Source organism: Plecotus auritus, assembly GCF_963455305.1.
Source record: "Plecotus auritus genome assembly, chromosome: 5".
NCBI lineage: Eukaryota > Metazoa > Chordata > Mammalia > Chiroptera > Vespertilionidae > Plecotus > Plecotus auritus.
Genome location: NC_137776.1, coordinates 172,167,665 through 172,184,295, shown reverse-complemented (window position 1 = coordinate 172,184,295; position 16,631 = coordinate 172,167,665). Strand labels below are relative to the sequence as shown.

Genomic DNA, 16,631 nt, shown 5'->3' with positions numbered 1-16,631 from the left:
ACTGTATGTGCACGCCCGCACGTGGTATTTTGTGGAAGAGCCACACTCAAGGGGCCAAAGAGCCGCATGTGGCTCATGAGCCGCAGTTTGCCAACCACTGGTCTAAACCATTAGGGTTGGTGAGAGATCTAGATACTGAGGACACTGGCCATATCACGAGTGGATTTTGGGAATAACCGAGGAGGCAAACAGGTTGAGAAGGCAGAAAAAGAATAGATGTTTTTGTAATGCATGGATTGGACCACTCCCTCATCTCTACCTTGACTTTCTCCTGCAAAGACTTCAGTCCCAATCTCCATATACTTATTTGCATGAAAGTATACCCAACTTGCTAAAACCGAAAGTAAATCCTTTAAGGCAAAGACTTAGTTGTTGTATCTACAAAAAAAAAAAAAAAAAGAATAATGGCTAATGCTTAATGAATGTTCATTTAATAGTGAAGGAAGGAATGAGAATGAGACACAGAACTCTTATGTCTCAGAAGAGCATTTTTAGTGTGTAAAGGGGGAGAGAGCTGAAATAGGGCTGGAAGTGGTTGACCTCGAATATCTGGCTATATTGTGCTATGATGCCGAGCAATTTGAGTACCATTGAAGGTTTATGCTTATCTTGAGTATCAGGTATGGACTTTAGGAAATCATCCTGGGTCTGAAGGGAGGTGAGTTGGTTTTCCTAAATAGGTGTGTTAATTAAGTTAAATGAAGGTGATTTAGGGCTTTTTACATTTCAAATTTCTGCAGTACCTTACACCTTCAAGACCCTGAGACTTGGAAATCAACAATGAAAAGCATAGAGCTTGCCAATAAGTCAAGGTGGAATGGTGTTAGAGGACACATCCTGGACACAAGGACCATGGGGATTCTAGTCCTGGTAGCATCACTTACTTCGTGGTTCACTAATTCCAAGCAGAAGGACATCCATTAATAAGGAGGACATCCAGGCCACTCTTTACCTTGTCTTTTATACCTCACATGGCAGTGAAGTGAGTGTTCTAAGTGTTGTGTTTGGAAGGTTGAGTGGCCTTTCTTCTCTGGGATCAGGGATCAGTGTACAGTATACTTGTCTTCTCCAGAACATGCCAATACTTGGGATGGATGCTTTGTCTTTAAGGAGAGAGGCCTGTCCAGTGACATTATATATCCACTAGAGGCCCGGTGCACAAATTCGTGCACAGTGGGGGTCCGGCTAATCCTGCCCCCCGATCAAGGTGGGGGGGAGCGATCGGGGCCAGGGCCAGCCAGGGGGAGGGGCCATGGGAGGTTGGCCAGCTGGCACCGCCCCCCACAGTGTGTATCATAGGGACCCATCATTCCAGTCACTTAGGGTTTTATATATATAGATAATTCTGGTGCACACCTAAACCATATCCTCCAACCTTTCCTTTATCAGTGTGATAGGTAATATTTAAATTTTCAACTGCTTAATCACCAGAATCTCCACTGGTTTAGAATGCAGGTGACCTTGGGCCCTTAGAGGACAAAGGCCGTACTTTGTGGGCGGTATCTGTGAATGCACAAAAAGGACAGTCATGGTGGGTGGTTACTTCTTGTTCATTTACAATGAGCCTGTATTCAAGAAAATAAGACACAGTTAAATGTCAATCAGGATATTTTGCTTCATTAGTGATGATAATTAATAATAATAGCTTGTGTTTACTATGTACCTGGTGCCTTAAATACATAATCTCTTTTAATCCTCCAATCTTAGGAAGTCATTGTAAGGATCCAAATCAGAAATGTAAGCAGAAAATGCACTTTCTGAGGAAGGATGGAGAGGAATAAATATTTATCTTACTCCTACTCTGTAAAAGGTGCTACTCTAGGCATTTTCTCTGCATAAGTTTTTTTTTTTTTTTTAATCTTCATAGCTCCCATGAGGTGGGTGTTAGTATCTTCACATAAGGATGAGAAACCAGCCTCATAGGTGAACTAACTTGCCAAAGGTCACCAGCTAAGGCTGGGTGTAGGCCAGGATTCACGCTCAGGGGGAGTTGACTCCAGAGTCTGTGCCCTTAATCCCTATTCCAAAGAGGTGGTGGACTGGATGGATTTCTTGCTTCATCACTAGGCTGACCAAAACTTGGTGCGAGATAAATCCATTGAAGTGGATTGGTTCCTGGGCACGTGATGGGTTCAGACACAGCTGGGCAGGCTATGGGAAGATGAGCACTTAGTGGGCTTTATCAGGTACAAGCAGGATGAAGAAAGAGAGAGTTGAGTGGTTGAGAGGTAGTCTAAGCAAATGGCATCAGGGGAAGTCCTAACGATACATGGGAGGGGAAGCCCTGTGGCTAAGGGTCTTAACAAATGTAGGCAGAAGGGAAGGCAGGCAAATGAATGATATGTGTGCTCAGGTTCAAAAGCAAAACTCTCATTCTTCAGGGAAAGAGGCCGAAGACCAAGCTAAGGAGAGACTAGACCAGGGACCCAAGTACAGGGATCCCAGCACAGAGTGGGGTAGCAGAAACATTGAGTGGCTACTAGTACATTTGATCACATGTTATGCTTGAAATTCTGTGATGGCTATCACTTGCTCTTAGAATGAAGTCCAGAATCTTCATATGAGTTGCAAGACCCTTCATCATATGACTACACAATGCTCTTCCTCCTCCTCCGCATCCCCATCCCCGATTCTCTCTCCACTTCTCTCTTTCTCTTTCTCTCCTCTAGCTGAACTGGACCATTGCATTCACTACTGCACATGGAACAATGTTTCCTTCTTCTCTTTGTTAAACAATGCCTTATTATTCAAGACTTTTCTAAAACATCAGATCTCTGGCTGCTTCCCGTGGCCTTACTCCATTCTTGTCCAATCCAGGTTAGGGGCCCAGACTTCGTATTCCCATAGCACCTTATACTCCCCCTTCCTTAATATGTATCACACTTAAAAGTGAATGCCCTTTTAAACTGTCAACTTCAAAAAAATATTTGTGGAATGAATGACTATAGACTTGGGCTCTAACACCTTCAATCTCTACTGACTGAGAACAGTATTCTCTCCAGATCTGACATTGAGAGTGAACTTGTGGGTGGCACTCAAGTGACTGCAGCTGTTGGGAGAGGTGGCCCGCATGAATTGGAAACCAGGCATGTCCTGCTGGCCTTAATTGCCACATCAACATTCAATGAAGCACACTCACCAAGTCCTTAGCTTGGCAAATTGTTCTTAGCACATCAACTGTCTGCAGTGGTTGAAAGAAATGAAAAAAATACTCTGTATATTTTCCCACTAATTTAGAGCGAGTTTCTCCCCCTTTGTCTGCTGTCTGCTCAGCCTGCCTTTGCAGAGGAGACTCTCCTCCCAGGGGCTTCCCCTTTGCAGGTGTCCCTTGTGCTGTAGGCGGGGTTTTCAGTGAAAGTTTGGTCCTTTTCAGGACACCAGTAGCAGCCCTTACTGCACCAGGGGCTCTCAGCTTGCTCTGCTGTTGCAGGCTGGGTTGCTAAGCAACAGCCCTGCTTGCCTGGAAATGGGGTGAGGCTGTACCAGGCTTTGTCAGGGAGGGCGCAGGGCACAGTCACTGGGAGCTGCTTCCCGTCCTTACTCCTCTTACAAACTCAACCTTGCATTCTCCTCCCTAATTCCGTTTTTATCATTTAGAAACAACATCTTCTTGGATCGTGTCCTGCCCCCCTATTTCGGGTTTTAAATGTATGTGTTATTAGTCATCTGTGAACTTTCGGAAGACAGAGATTCAGGGGTCCTCAAACTTTTTAAACAGGGGGCCAGTTCACTGTCCCTCAGACCATTGGAGGGCCAGACTATAGTTTAAAAAAAAAAAACTATGAACAAATTCCTATGCGCACTGCGGGCCCGGGACGAAGTCAGCTGCTAAGCAGGACAGGCAGCGGCACCCGGCGGGCCGGATAAATGTCCTCGGCGGGCCGCAGTTTGAGGACCCCTGGAACTCTTCCACTCAGTTCCTATGCTGTTGATTTCAGAGGAGCCCCATGTACAACAGGGGAAGCCAGGCACCGATCATGAGCCACACCTGGTCCAGGGGAGAATGAAACCTCACCTTTACCGAGTGCTCACTAGTAGCAGGGAGTTCTGGGCAGGCCCTCGCCGGCACTAACTCATGTAAAGGGTGGAAATACTCCAAAAGAAACATCCTCTTGGCAACCCGACGAAGTGGGAGTAATTATTCTCCCCACGTGACAGTGAAGAATCTGAGGTACACAGAGGTTAGGTAACTTCCCAAGGTCACGGAGGTTGTAAAGAGAACCAAGACTTGAACTCTCCTGGCCCTGGACCTCCTGCTGCTCACCACTCCATCTTACCACTTAATTTTGTGCTAAGTAAGTAAATTGTGAGGCTGGCCTGCAGTTACCTGACCTTTTTTGGTGCCCTTGTTTCCTCACCTGTCTGATATATAGTAACTTTTTCTTAGGGATTTATGAGGATTGATTTAGATACATGCTAAGTACCCAAACAAATAGAGGCAGAGTATACACTTCATACCTTCTTTTCCTTCTGGAAACATGTGCTGAGCCCTGTTTCCTAAGACCTGGGTGGCCTTACAAGGTCAGAAGGTGAGATGGGCATTTATATATAGTCCCCCTTCCATAGACATCCTGTGAGAAAATGCATATAGAAGTGATGTATGCAAATACTTAAAATCCCTTCATCACAATGTAGTTCCTTCCTTCTGCCTTTCTGTCTTTCTGTCACTGTAAGAGAAAGCAAATAGCTTTGCATGTCACGGATGAGAATTCTGGACTTGAGGATTCTGGGACTTTGGGGATGAGGGAGATGCAAATAGTGTGAGAAAGTGCGGTGATAGCAGGATGTTGAACAAGGAATGGTGGCCATGTCTTCACAGAGTCCCGCCTACTGTTTGTAGAAGTCACTCCCCCGCCCCTCGCATTCATTCTAAAGACCCCCTCCAGCAACTGGGGTGAGGCTACACAGGACGGGCCTGGGATGGGCTTTCAGGAACCTTGAGTCAGACTGGTTCCAGCTCCACCCACTCTGTTGAAATGTGGGGATTGCCAGGCTGGAGATGGAAGGCTTCCTCTTTATAAGACAGCTTTGAGGACTGGACTAAGGCTTTCATCTCCTGCTCCTCACCTGCCCATTTCACCCCCTTAGTGCTTCTCCTTCCCTGGAGCCAGTGGGCTCCCCTGAGGTTTGAGAAGGTGTTTTATACATGTATAAAGTGCATCTGGGCCCTGAGCCTCATCCGGCTCTTATAGATGAAAAATCTGGCTTAGACTGCCCATTCTGCGATGAATGTAACGCTATCTGGATACCCTTGACTCTGGTTCATAGAGGAATTTCATGGTTATATACGAAGAGTGGGGCCAGGTGACTTTTAAGTTCTGGGTTATTTTTTTGGTAGCTTTTTTAGGTAGCTTGTTGGCTCTTATTGGCGAAACTGTGTGGCATAGTTAGATCTGATTTGGGAGATTTAACAAATCAAAATTCCATCGTTAGCGTATGGCCACAGACATGTCATTTCATCTTTCTAAGACTCGGTGTCTTCCTGTGTAAAACTGGAGTGATAATTAGACCCACCCCATTGGGTTGCCAGGAAATTAAATGAGTAACACATTCAGTTCTTACCTCATTGTTTGGCGTGTAGCATGAGGTCAATTGATTTTTAGCTATTATTATAAAGATTATTAATTTGCATATTATCTAAAGCATGTTTTTATTTATGCCATTTATTTAACAAACAGATAAGCTTTCAATATCCTAGTCACTGTTCTAGGCTCATTAAATGCACTTAATTCTCATAACCACCATACTAGACAGGACCTATTAAGAGCCTCATTTTTACAGAAGAAGGAAGCGGAGCCCAGAGAGGTTCACTATCTCAGCCATTGCACAGGGAGAATGTAAAAGGAGCTCCTGGGTTCAGGGCTGAGCTCTTAGCCAGAGCACTGTGCTGTCAGCATTTTTCATGTCAGGAATCATGTTGAATATAATGCTTAAACACTAACCTGGGAACTGGGAAATTTGAGTCCTGATCCTGGTTCTGCAGGTACCTGCTAATTCAGAAAAACCCAGCTCCGGGGCTAGGCTTTAAGCTCAGCATCATTTTGCACACTAACAAAATATTAGGTGATGTAATTATTACCTTATAATTATATGTTATATAATTGATACCATATAATTAACAATCCCTTGGCAGTGTTTATAATCAGCCTCTAATGTATAAGAACATTCCTCATTCACACAAGCCTGTGGCAAAGTCAGACCAACCTTTAGTCCCTGGTTAAGGCTTACAGAGATCACTTGACAGGAAAACACAATCATCCACAATATGACAATTTACACCCGCATCTTGGGTATCTCTTCTTTCTCCTGAAGCTTTTAGTTACATTTATTTTTAATCAAAGCCACCTTCTTCTTGGGGTAAATGATTCAATTTAGAAGTTTTATTGAGATGTGAGTATTCCTGACTGTGAAGATGCTCCCTGCTTCATTCATTCTTAGGGAAATATTGGCCCTTGGGTGGAGCCAATACAGTTTTTGTGGTCACCTACGAAGCAAGGAAGTTTGGGAATAGAGGTCATATATCAACTCAGAGAGCAACTCAACTTGTGATTCATGAAGCTGATTTGTTTTTCCAAGCTACTTAGTGGAGGCTTTTCCTTTACTAATTTAACACTGAATGTTTGTGTTCCCCACCCCCACCCCCACCCCCAAATTCATATGTTGATACCCTAACCTCCAAGGTGATAATGGTATTAGAAGAGGCAAAAATGATTAGGTCATGAGGGTGGAGTCCTAATGAATGGGATTTGTTCCCTTATAGAACAGACCCAAGAGAGTTCTCTTGCCCTGTCTGCAATATGACACAGTGGGGAGATGGCCTTCTATGAACCAGGAAATGGATTCTCACCAGACATCAAATCTGCCACAACATTGATTTTGGACGTTCCAGGCTCTAGAAAGGTGAGAAATAAATGTTTATTGTCTGTGGTATTTTTGTTATAGTATACTGAATCGACTAAGACAGGTACTCTGTCCTTCCGTTCATGTACTAGTGAACTAGGTTCTGTAAGTACTGGTGATGTAATATGTATCAATGCATTCCTGCCCATCCTTGAACCAAGCATGTCACTTTCCAGTTTAGAGACTTTTTTCTTTTTATTAGTACTTACAAAGAATATATCTACTTAATATGTTTGAGATTTTATGTATGTTAGGTTTTATTAAAGTGACCATAACTACCACAAGACATTCATCCTTACGTTAAAAACTGCATTCCCTGAGGGCAGGATTCTACTCTATGAACTACATTAACTTGATATGTAATTTAGACCAAAAAATGCTTGAGATAGTGAAACAGGAAATCAATTCAGGCTCAGTGTTCAAACTTGTAGAATGGCTTTGGGTATAACTCCTCCTCTCTGAAAACTAAAGATTGATAGATCTTTAATGACCCCTGTAGCCCTACACATCTGTGGTTCTATATGTCCACTTCCTTCTCCACTTTCCCTGGTAAATTGGCCATCTTTAAACCTAATAATGTATTCTACCTTAAAGTCTATTTTTACTGATATTAACAGTGCTACATCAACTTCCTTTTATCTGTCTAGTATGTCTTTATCCATCCGTTCATTTTCAACCTTTCTTTCCCTTTATTTTTAATTTATAATTTGTAGGCTGACTACCTCTGTCTTTTTAATGACCAGTTTTGTCCAATTACATTTATTGTGATTATCGGTGTGGTAAGTTTTGCTATGTCTATGTGTCCAGCTATTTTAATAATTTTCTGCTTTCATTTGTAAAACGTCCCCCTATTAATTTAAGTCATACAAGCTATAGCTTGTAGAGGTAGCTTGTAGAGGTTTATCACTTCTCACCCTTTGACTCTGGGATCTCTTCCTCCAATCATTTATCACCATCTAGTGGTTCCATATTACTCCTTCTTTCCATAGAAAAGAGAATAGGAGAAAATGTTTGTCATGGAGATAATTTCATTAGCATAGACAACCTAACAAGATACTTCATATTTAAAATTATATTCTTGTACTTGGATAACCCAAAGCCTCTGTCCTTGTGTTGTGTCCATTTGTTTTACTTCCCAATTGTTCTCCCACTTGGTGACACGCAGTCTCTGTGCCACTATGACATTAATCACCTAAGGAAGCCTTGCTGTTAGTGTGACCTCTTCTTGGCCTCCTCTTTGAAGGGAGCAGATAAGCCAGGGTCCAGAATTTTCCAATGATTTTATTTGATAGCTAATTAATGACCTTCTGTGGTTTCCATGGCAATGCCATGCTTTGCTGCCAGGCCTTATCCAAATGGGCATTCTGTTCACTCTTTTGCCTTAGCATCAGCATATTAATCAGACACCACAGGTCCTTGGTTGCTGCATCAAATTGGTAAGACACTAATTGAATTAAAATCTCACTTGAAGGCATCAGGCTTATTTTTCCTCCCAGCTTGGGGGGGAACTTGGTTAGCTGAAAGGGCCAGAATCAAACAGGAGACACACTGAAATCCACAGAACTTTGTGTCCTTTTATAGCAAAGTATTTTCCTTTCGCCTTTGAATAAATATTTTGAAGTCTGAATCTCTCTCCTTGAAAAATTTTCTATTGCCCTGACCTTTTTAATGTATTCTCTTTGTAATATGGAGTATTTTCAAGGTGAAGGGAAGAGGCTTCTCTGTCTCTCTGTCTCTGTCTCTCTCTCTCTCACACACACATAGTGTTGGTGAAGTTTGAAGGCTCTAACTGAATTGTGATAAGGATTAGGTAGCACAGTTCATAAGAAAATTGCCTAGAAATCTGTAAAGTGCTGTGCAAATAGAGGGATTATTAATCTTGAGTCCTTGGAAGGTAGAAATGAAAGGGAAGAGGAAGAGAGGCAACTGAGGGATGATCAGCCTTAAATTCATTCTTCGGCTCATGAGGATTATGAATAGTTCAACTTCTGATATCAAATTGAAATCCTCACTCTCCTTGGTAGCTTACCATTTAAAATGACACCTTTCTATAACTGTTATTGTAACTGACCCACAGTGCCCCATGCATACTTACACCCTTGTGCTTTTGCATTCTCTGCTCCTTGGCCCTTTGCGCCTTGTGATTTGCCCAAGTCCCATTTATTTCAACACTCAGAATGCACTTGCCTAGCCCTATGAACAGTCAATCACTTCTTCAGGGCCCCTCTGTGTGCCTGGCCCCACAATAGCACTCATCATGGTGTACTGTAATTATTGTTTATTTTTTAATCGGTGCATATGTCTGTCTTTTTTCATTAGTCTGTGAGTGACACAAAAGCATGGACCATTTCTTACAAATCTTCATTTTTCTGACATGCTCCATTCATGGACTAGGTGTTGTAAACATGTTTCATGATTTACTGACCTGCAAAATCTTGTACTTGGTTAACAACTGCTATGTGCCCTCTGGAATGAAGAATTTCCAACTTCAATGAACACCGAATCCTCTCAGAATATGAGGTCCAAAAAACTATATTAATGGGAAGTGCATGTCAAGTGTTAAAACTGGTTTAGAAATATGTTAATGTGTACTAAAGAAACTAGAATATTAAAATAGGAATTTACCACTATGGAAAAAATACCCACTAGACACACAAACTAGATAATTCTCTACTTCTTACGCATGGCAGAGCTTCTTTCACCTTAAAATAAACTGTATTGGGAATGGTGTTCTCCTTGAGTCGCATTATCATAGACCCCGGAGACCTCTGAGATAGGTCTTTGTGTTTTATCTCGGATAGCATTACTGTGAGAGAGAAATACACATTCCTGAACCAGAACCAGTGGAGGAAGGTATGCAAACCCTGGTCAGGGTATGAGAGGACTGCCTAATAGATATTTTTGTAACACAGCCTGGAATGAGCACGTCCCCCCGCCCCCTTCAGCAATCACAGTGGAAGATAGCACTAATTAGCTCCCTGTCCCTGAAATGGCCCAGTCAGCCAACAGCAGGCATCTCCCCAAGATGGTAAAGGGGTATTTGCACTGGGCAGATGTTTAGACCACAGGTGTCCTGCTCTTTTCCAGCCTGAAAGTGTGTGATCCTGTTTCTCTGCCAATACAGAAGCGAAGATCCAGATGCTCAGAAGCACGTCCAGCAAGTTCCTTAGCAAAAGGATCCACACAGTGTTTCTGGTGACGGAGTGGCACCTGCCCAAATCCTCTAGAGGTGAGCTTTGCAATCACTTTCCTTCTTGAGTCTCTCCACCCAGTTCGATCCCCAAGCCCTACACGAGGCTTTTTAGCTTTCACAGATGCCAAAGAAATGGCCGTGTTATTTTATGGATATGTGTGTATTCTGAGTTAATAAAAAAAAAATTTTTTTTAGAGACTTCCTTGGGGAAGTCAGCTTGGCAGACCAATGCACTATTTATGCCTACCCTATTTTTTTTTAATTTACGTTATTGATTTCTATTCAAATTAAATTTTAATATGTGTGGTATTTCTAGGAAATCTGACATAATTTCTATTTTTGGAGAAAGTAGGTGAAAGGGGTTTCATGACTAAAGGAAAAAGAAAAACAACCTGAGTCTGAAATATACTCTGTCCCTTGGCATTTAGCCTGGAGAACACAGGAGCGTGGCAGCATGATTTAGGAGGGCCTGCCCAGGAACTCAGGCCTCATGCAAACAGTAACTGTGTGTAGCCAGAGGCATGCCTTTCTCTCTGAGTCTATTCCCAGAGAAATTGAGGCCCTGGACTGCTGACAGCTAAGGTTGTTACTGTTTAGACCTGTGTGATTATGGGAATAACCACTCTCCCCAATCCCACCTGTTGTCCAGCTTCCATGAGCTTCAGTGTATTCACCATGAAAAAAGTGAGGTAAGATAGCCCTGTTACTGCATCCACCACTCTTGTGTGAAAATGAGTCAAAAGAACCACAAAGAAGCAAGCATAGAGAGGGAAGAAATCGTAACCGAAGAAATATCTTCTTTATCTATGTCCATTTCCTCCCACAAGGAAAAATGGCAGTGTCGGTTGTACATTACATATAGCTCTCTTTCTTTGTCGTGTGTCACCTTAGCACCTGCACAGCAGAGACCTTTACAATCCATTGCATAGGCTCTCCCCGCCTCCCCCTCCGCCCAGCACCTGAGGCCTAAGAAGCAACTCCTGCTCCCTCCGAGCTCCTCCTTGTGACAGAGTATAGAAATAACAAACATGCCCACGGTTTTAGACAGTCGCTAGAACTTGTTCAGTGTCCAACGAATGAAGATGTTTCCTCTGTCTCTTCGAATAGTAATTACATTTTACAAATTTTTTTTTATTTACTTCGCATTGTTTTCGTCCTGTTACTGTTTTGTACAACAAAAGGGAACGTCCCGTGGCCTGGGAGTGGCCGGTTAGCAGAGCTTGGCCGTCATCTGGTCGGACTGTTTGAGGATCTCCGTGTTGTAGAGGTCCAAGGCGTGGTTCACCCTGATGATCTCGCTGTTGGTCAGCTTCAGGCGGTGCTTCAGCATACAGGAGAACAAGTCCAGCTGGGGTTTCCCGGGGGCCACTGGCGGGGCCAGGCGGTTGATTCGGTCCCGAATATCCAACAAGAGGAGCATCACGGACGACGAGGAGTAGAACTGGCCGCCCTGCGTGTAGGACTGGTTGACCTGCTGCACGGCGCTGCGGAGGAGGTCGGCGTTAAACCGCAGGCTGTAGCCGAACACCTGCACGTCCGAGATCTTGATGTAGAACTGCCGCTTGTTGGGGTCGGACAGGTCCACGGGGCCCTGGCCGGTCTCGTTCCGCAGGACGGTGGCGAGCCGAGTCCGACTGCGCAGGTAGATGTGGACCGTCTCGAAAAACGTCTTCCACCGATTGCCCAGCAAGAGGGTCCAGTTGTAGCACTGGCTGTTCTGGAGGCGAACCTTCTCCCAGCGCGGGTAGCCAAACTCGCCGAAGGGCATGTTCCAGCCCTCCGAGTGGCTGCCGCTGAAGGGGTTGACATAGACGAAGAACATGGGGTCCAGGCTGCTGTTGCGCATCTGGCAGATGCGCATGGACATGCCGATCACCATGTGGATGAAGTCCATGCGGTTCTTGTTGCTCTTGAGCGTGAGGGACATGCGCTTGCGCCACCGCGGGTCAAAGAAGGTGTCGAGGCGGATCTCGTTGCTGACGAAGGTGGTGTGCACGTAGAGGCGCGAGTCCATCTTCTGCAGCAGGTACTTCAGCTCCAGGTCCTGGAAGTCCAGGTCGGTCTCGAAGCTGATGAACTGCTCGCTGCGCTCCGAGTCCACGTTCTGGGGCTCGCAGCGGCCACGGTACAGCTTGTAGCCCTTGTTGCAGGAGCCGCAGAGTGAGATGTTGGCCAGGCTGCACATGGCGCAGCTGTTGTTCCCGCCGATGATGCAGGGGATGGGGCGCTGGCACAGCGTGGTGCTCCCGTGGCACACGCAGCTCCTCTGGCTCTCCAGGAAGGTTCCCCAAAACCCGTTCTCATTGCAGTAGAGAAGCGACTGCACCCTGGCCAGCCACTGCTGAATCGTCCTGGGGACAGAGGGAGAATGGAGAATGTTAACCACCGGGGGCAGGCGGTGAGTGATGATTGTCCAACCGATCGTGTACATGGAGACGCCCTAAGAATGAAAGGGCTGGGCAGAACAGTTAGAACAGGAAGGGCTCTGAATGGAAGTTAGGAGAAGGGCAGTGTCAGTCCTTGTAACCCACAGGCCGGCTATACTAGTAGGACGCTGGACTTCCCCCTGTATGTTCACTGTCCAATCCCTAAAGCTTAGGGATTGGAGTATGCTTCTTTGGGCCCCTTCAAACTCTATGATTCCATTATACATTCGCCCCACATAAGTTTGAATTCATACATTTTAATTTCCTGAATCAAACACCGCTGCTAGATGACAACAGATTGAAAAAAGGGAAAAATCAGCAATAGAAAAGTAGCTTTAACCTGCATCAGATGTTTCCACCCTCCTCACAGATCCTCTCAGGCGGTTAGATAACATTCAGCCTCAACAAAAGCAAGTTATATTTTATATCACCCTAGAGATGGCGAAGTGCTACCATACCGATGACCTGATATGACCCTGACAATGGCTTCTCAAACAGGTAAGAAAGATGTCAGTACCCCCATTTTCCCAGAGCTCCTAACTCTCAACTCAGTAGAGTTTCCATCACAGTCTGTATGTCTAGGTCTCCCTCCCCACAGCCCCTCAACGTTGTGTAAACCATAGCCGACCTGTCGCCCAATTCCTGCCATGGAAACGTTCCAGGGAAGACAGATACTCCACCAAATAGGAAGCAACAGAATAGGTACAAATACGTAAGGCAGTCCGCTTAGCGCCTCTCATCTTTCCTCATTCCTGTGCCAGTCACCTCCTGGCTGTCTTTCCAGCTACAAACAATTCCTTACACGTGTCTTGTGCTTCTTACCTGCGCGGGGCACATTCACTCCCATTTTCTCCCTGGAGCCTCACAACACCCTGGCTCATGCACGCAGGAGCCGAGGTGGTGCTGGGCCTTTCCCTCTCCTTCCTAATCATGCTGAGCACACGGGGCTGCAGGGAGGATTCCATGCATTTTTATGGGAAAGCTTAGCCCCAAACCTGATAGGTATTAAGGGCTCCATAAAAGTTAGCTCTTAGGATTCCTGCAGAGGGACTGCCCACTCCATTTTATAGACATGGCAATCGAAGCTCAGAGGTGAAAGGATGGACTGAGTCACGCAGGGAGCGAGTAGAGAAGTCTCCTGGCTCAGAGCTTTGGCTTTTTTTTCCCATTAAATGTCAAGCAGGAGTCAAGACAGCCCTTCTTGAGGCTACAAGGGGCTGTGGTGATGGTGTTGATGATGAAAGTGGTGCATGAGCCCCACTTTAGAATGCTGCAAAGGGAAGCCCTTTTGCATTGTACTGCCGGTGGGAGGAAGGGTCAGCCATCATCTATCCGATCATTTCCACGGTTAAGCCGCCATGGTCACGCCCAGGAACCGCAGGTTCCGCAGAAGAGCCCAAGGTTAAAAAGTGTGTGGGCCCAAGTAGAAGCGAGTTCTGAGCTCAGTTCTGTAACCAGGAACCAGTCACTTCATGTCTGTAAGCCTCAGTGTCCGTATCTCCCGTGAGAAAGATAAAGCCCATCTTCTGCGGTGGGTGAGAGGACCGAGTGAGATAATATATTTAGAGGCCGGAGCCCGGCATAGAACAATTATTGAAGAGGTAATAATAATAAACACTCTTATCCCAGGGAATAAGCTGTTCCTTTGAAGGTATTGAGGCATTCAGGGATTTCACTATCTCTCTGGAGTTGGAGGAAAACCAGTTTTTCATATGGGACATTTGAAAATGGATACTATTGAACCAGCTTCCCAGGATTCTGTGCTTTGAATGAGTTGCTTATCAGCTGAGAGGGATGGAGGCATAATTAGCGAGCTCCTTGAAATTGCTCTGCCTTTTAAATCCATAGAACCACCCAGCCCCTGGCAGTAAACCCCACCACATTCAGAACACGGGTTTTCTTGTCAGTTTCCCCTCCAGGCTCTAAGACTTGGGGGCGGGAGGGCTCCCCTCCTTCCCTGAGCATCTAGCCCAGAGACTGGCTCCATATTAGTGTTTGCTGAGTGAACGAACAAAATTAATATTTTTGTTCTTGTTTTGCATTAAGAAAACCCACCTTCCCTTCTCCCCTCCGGACTGCAGTATTAGTTTTCAATACCATCCACCCACACAGCTCAGCCCCAGTCTCAGCTGCGTGCGACCAATCCCATCCCAGCCTGGAGAACAGCAGCAGGCCCGGCCTTCAGGCCACGCAGCTGGAATGCTAATGAGCTCTGCGGCTCCCACCTCCCAGACCAGAACATTGACTGAATATTGGCTATGAGTCATCTGATAGTTTTGTGAGCTGTGGGGACCGCCACACGTCTCCGATTGCACGGTTCCATCTGACGAGAGCCTAATTTCAAAATGCCCCTTTCAAATGGCCCACACTTGCCCCTGTCACTCCCTCTCCAAGTGACAGGACAGTACCCCATTTAGAGCTCCTCTGTTCCCATCTGCAAGGCACTCTATAACCCCGCAGAGCACCCCCTTTCTCGTGTCTCATCATTGGGGTCCTTTGTCAGGGCCGCAGCCCCCACTCCTTGAATCAATGCTTGATTGTGGCTGAACTCTCGGAATCCTCAGGGGGGGAGATGAAAAAGATGAAAGTTCCTGGTCATGCTGCAACAGGCAAAGAGGCTAGTGGCGCATTAGGATTCCAGACCAGTCCGGCGGGAGGGACCGGGGACAGAGGCCCTCTGAGGCGCATGAGCGAGCGGCATGGCACCTGCATCTCCTGACCTCAGAATAATCAGGAGGTTGTGGGCTGTATCAATGAAGGCATTAATGATACAGCAAGAGCACTTAGAAAGAGGCAGCGTGCAGGGAGGGGGAAGAGTAGGGAGAGAGGTGGAGCGTGGGGAAGGGTGATCAGGGAGGAGAAAAGGATGCGGTGTTGGAGCTCATGGGGGGAACGAAGGAGCTGGATGAGCAGACAGGGCAGCGCAGGAGGCACCTGGAGAGGGCAAAGGTGATGGAAGGAAATTAGAGTGGGGAGGAGAGAAACAAAGAAATGCAGCCACAACTTCCACTGTCATAACTCACAGAAGATGGGCACTGGATGGGCCATGCGAGGGCGAGTGGTCCTTTGGGCAAGAGGCAGAGGGAGGGGGCCAGGTGGAGGCAGTGTTACTACTGAGTCCTGATTCCCAAGGTCAGTGACCTTTCCTTTGCTTTTTAATAACCTTGAGAAGAGCAAAACCAGAGATACAAGCTCATTCCAGTTTGTGTTTGTTCTTAACAAGCGACTTCCAACAATGAAGACACCACCTGAATCAGATCAACCTCCTATCCCTTCTCCATCTGCAGCCAGGGCTCTAGGTAGTAATTATTGATAGGCAGAAACCCTGCCATGCTCAACAGAAGGCAGCACCCTGAGTGGGCCAAGGCAATCAGTGGCTTACAACTGCTGAGCACTCACTGTATACCAGGCATTGTGCTGGAGCAGCATAGCCAACCAGCTGCATGAAGACAGTGAGGCCTGCAGAAGTCTCCAGTCACGAAGTGACTCCATCTTCAGACACTGGGGTCCCTAACTCCAGCATAGGCGCACTTTCTACAACATACCACAGTGTAAAATTATGACAAAGAGGCAAGCAAGAAGTAAGCAGGCCACAGGAAGAGAAATACATTGAAATAATGGAAAGTTTGAGCATGTGAAGGGCCCATTATCACATCCCTGGCTTCCTCTGGACCTGCCAGGATCCTTCTCCTCCATTCACAGATAATTGGAGCTCAGGACTAGTGCATAGGGAGAGGCTGGGGACCAAGGGTAGGAGGGGCTACGATCTATAAATACCACTTCCCAGGCTAGTTGGTGACAGCCTGTCTCAACCCTGGCAACAGAGGATGGCTTAATAGGCCGGCTGGAGGGAGGGGCTCACCAGGGCCTGACATAGCCCCACTGCAAGGCAGTCGGTTGAAGGCAGTAAGGACCAAGTTTTAAAATGCTTTTCTCTGTCCCTGGGGATCCAAAGCATCTTCCGTTCGCAGCCAAAGCTGAACTCCAATACATCTAAATCAGCATCTTTCTATTGGATGGGATTTCAATTCATTCTGACGGGGCCCTGAGGGGAGGGCGAAAGGAGGAAGGAAGGGAGGGCAGGAAGAGTGCTTTTATTTCTAAAGCCCACT

At 45.9% G+C, this 16,631-nt stretch overlaps 1 protein-coding gene across 1 annotated transcript in view; it reads right to left on the bottom strand.

Moving 5' to 3' along the window:
• Positions 1–10,873: 10,873 nt before the first annotated feature.
• Positions 10,874–16,631, bottom strand: part of BRINP1 (BMP/retinoic acid inducible neural specific 1) — a 155,765-nt gene continuing 150,007 nt past the window's right edge. The window contains exon 8 of the mRNA XM_080668676.1: positions 10,874–12,444. Coding sequence (XP_080524802.1) covers positions 11,304–12,444 — 1,141 coding nt within the window. The 3' untranslated portion in view covers positions 10,874–11,303. The remainder of the gene's footprint in view (positions 12,445–16,631) is intronic.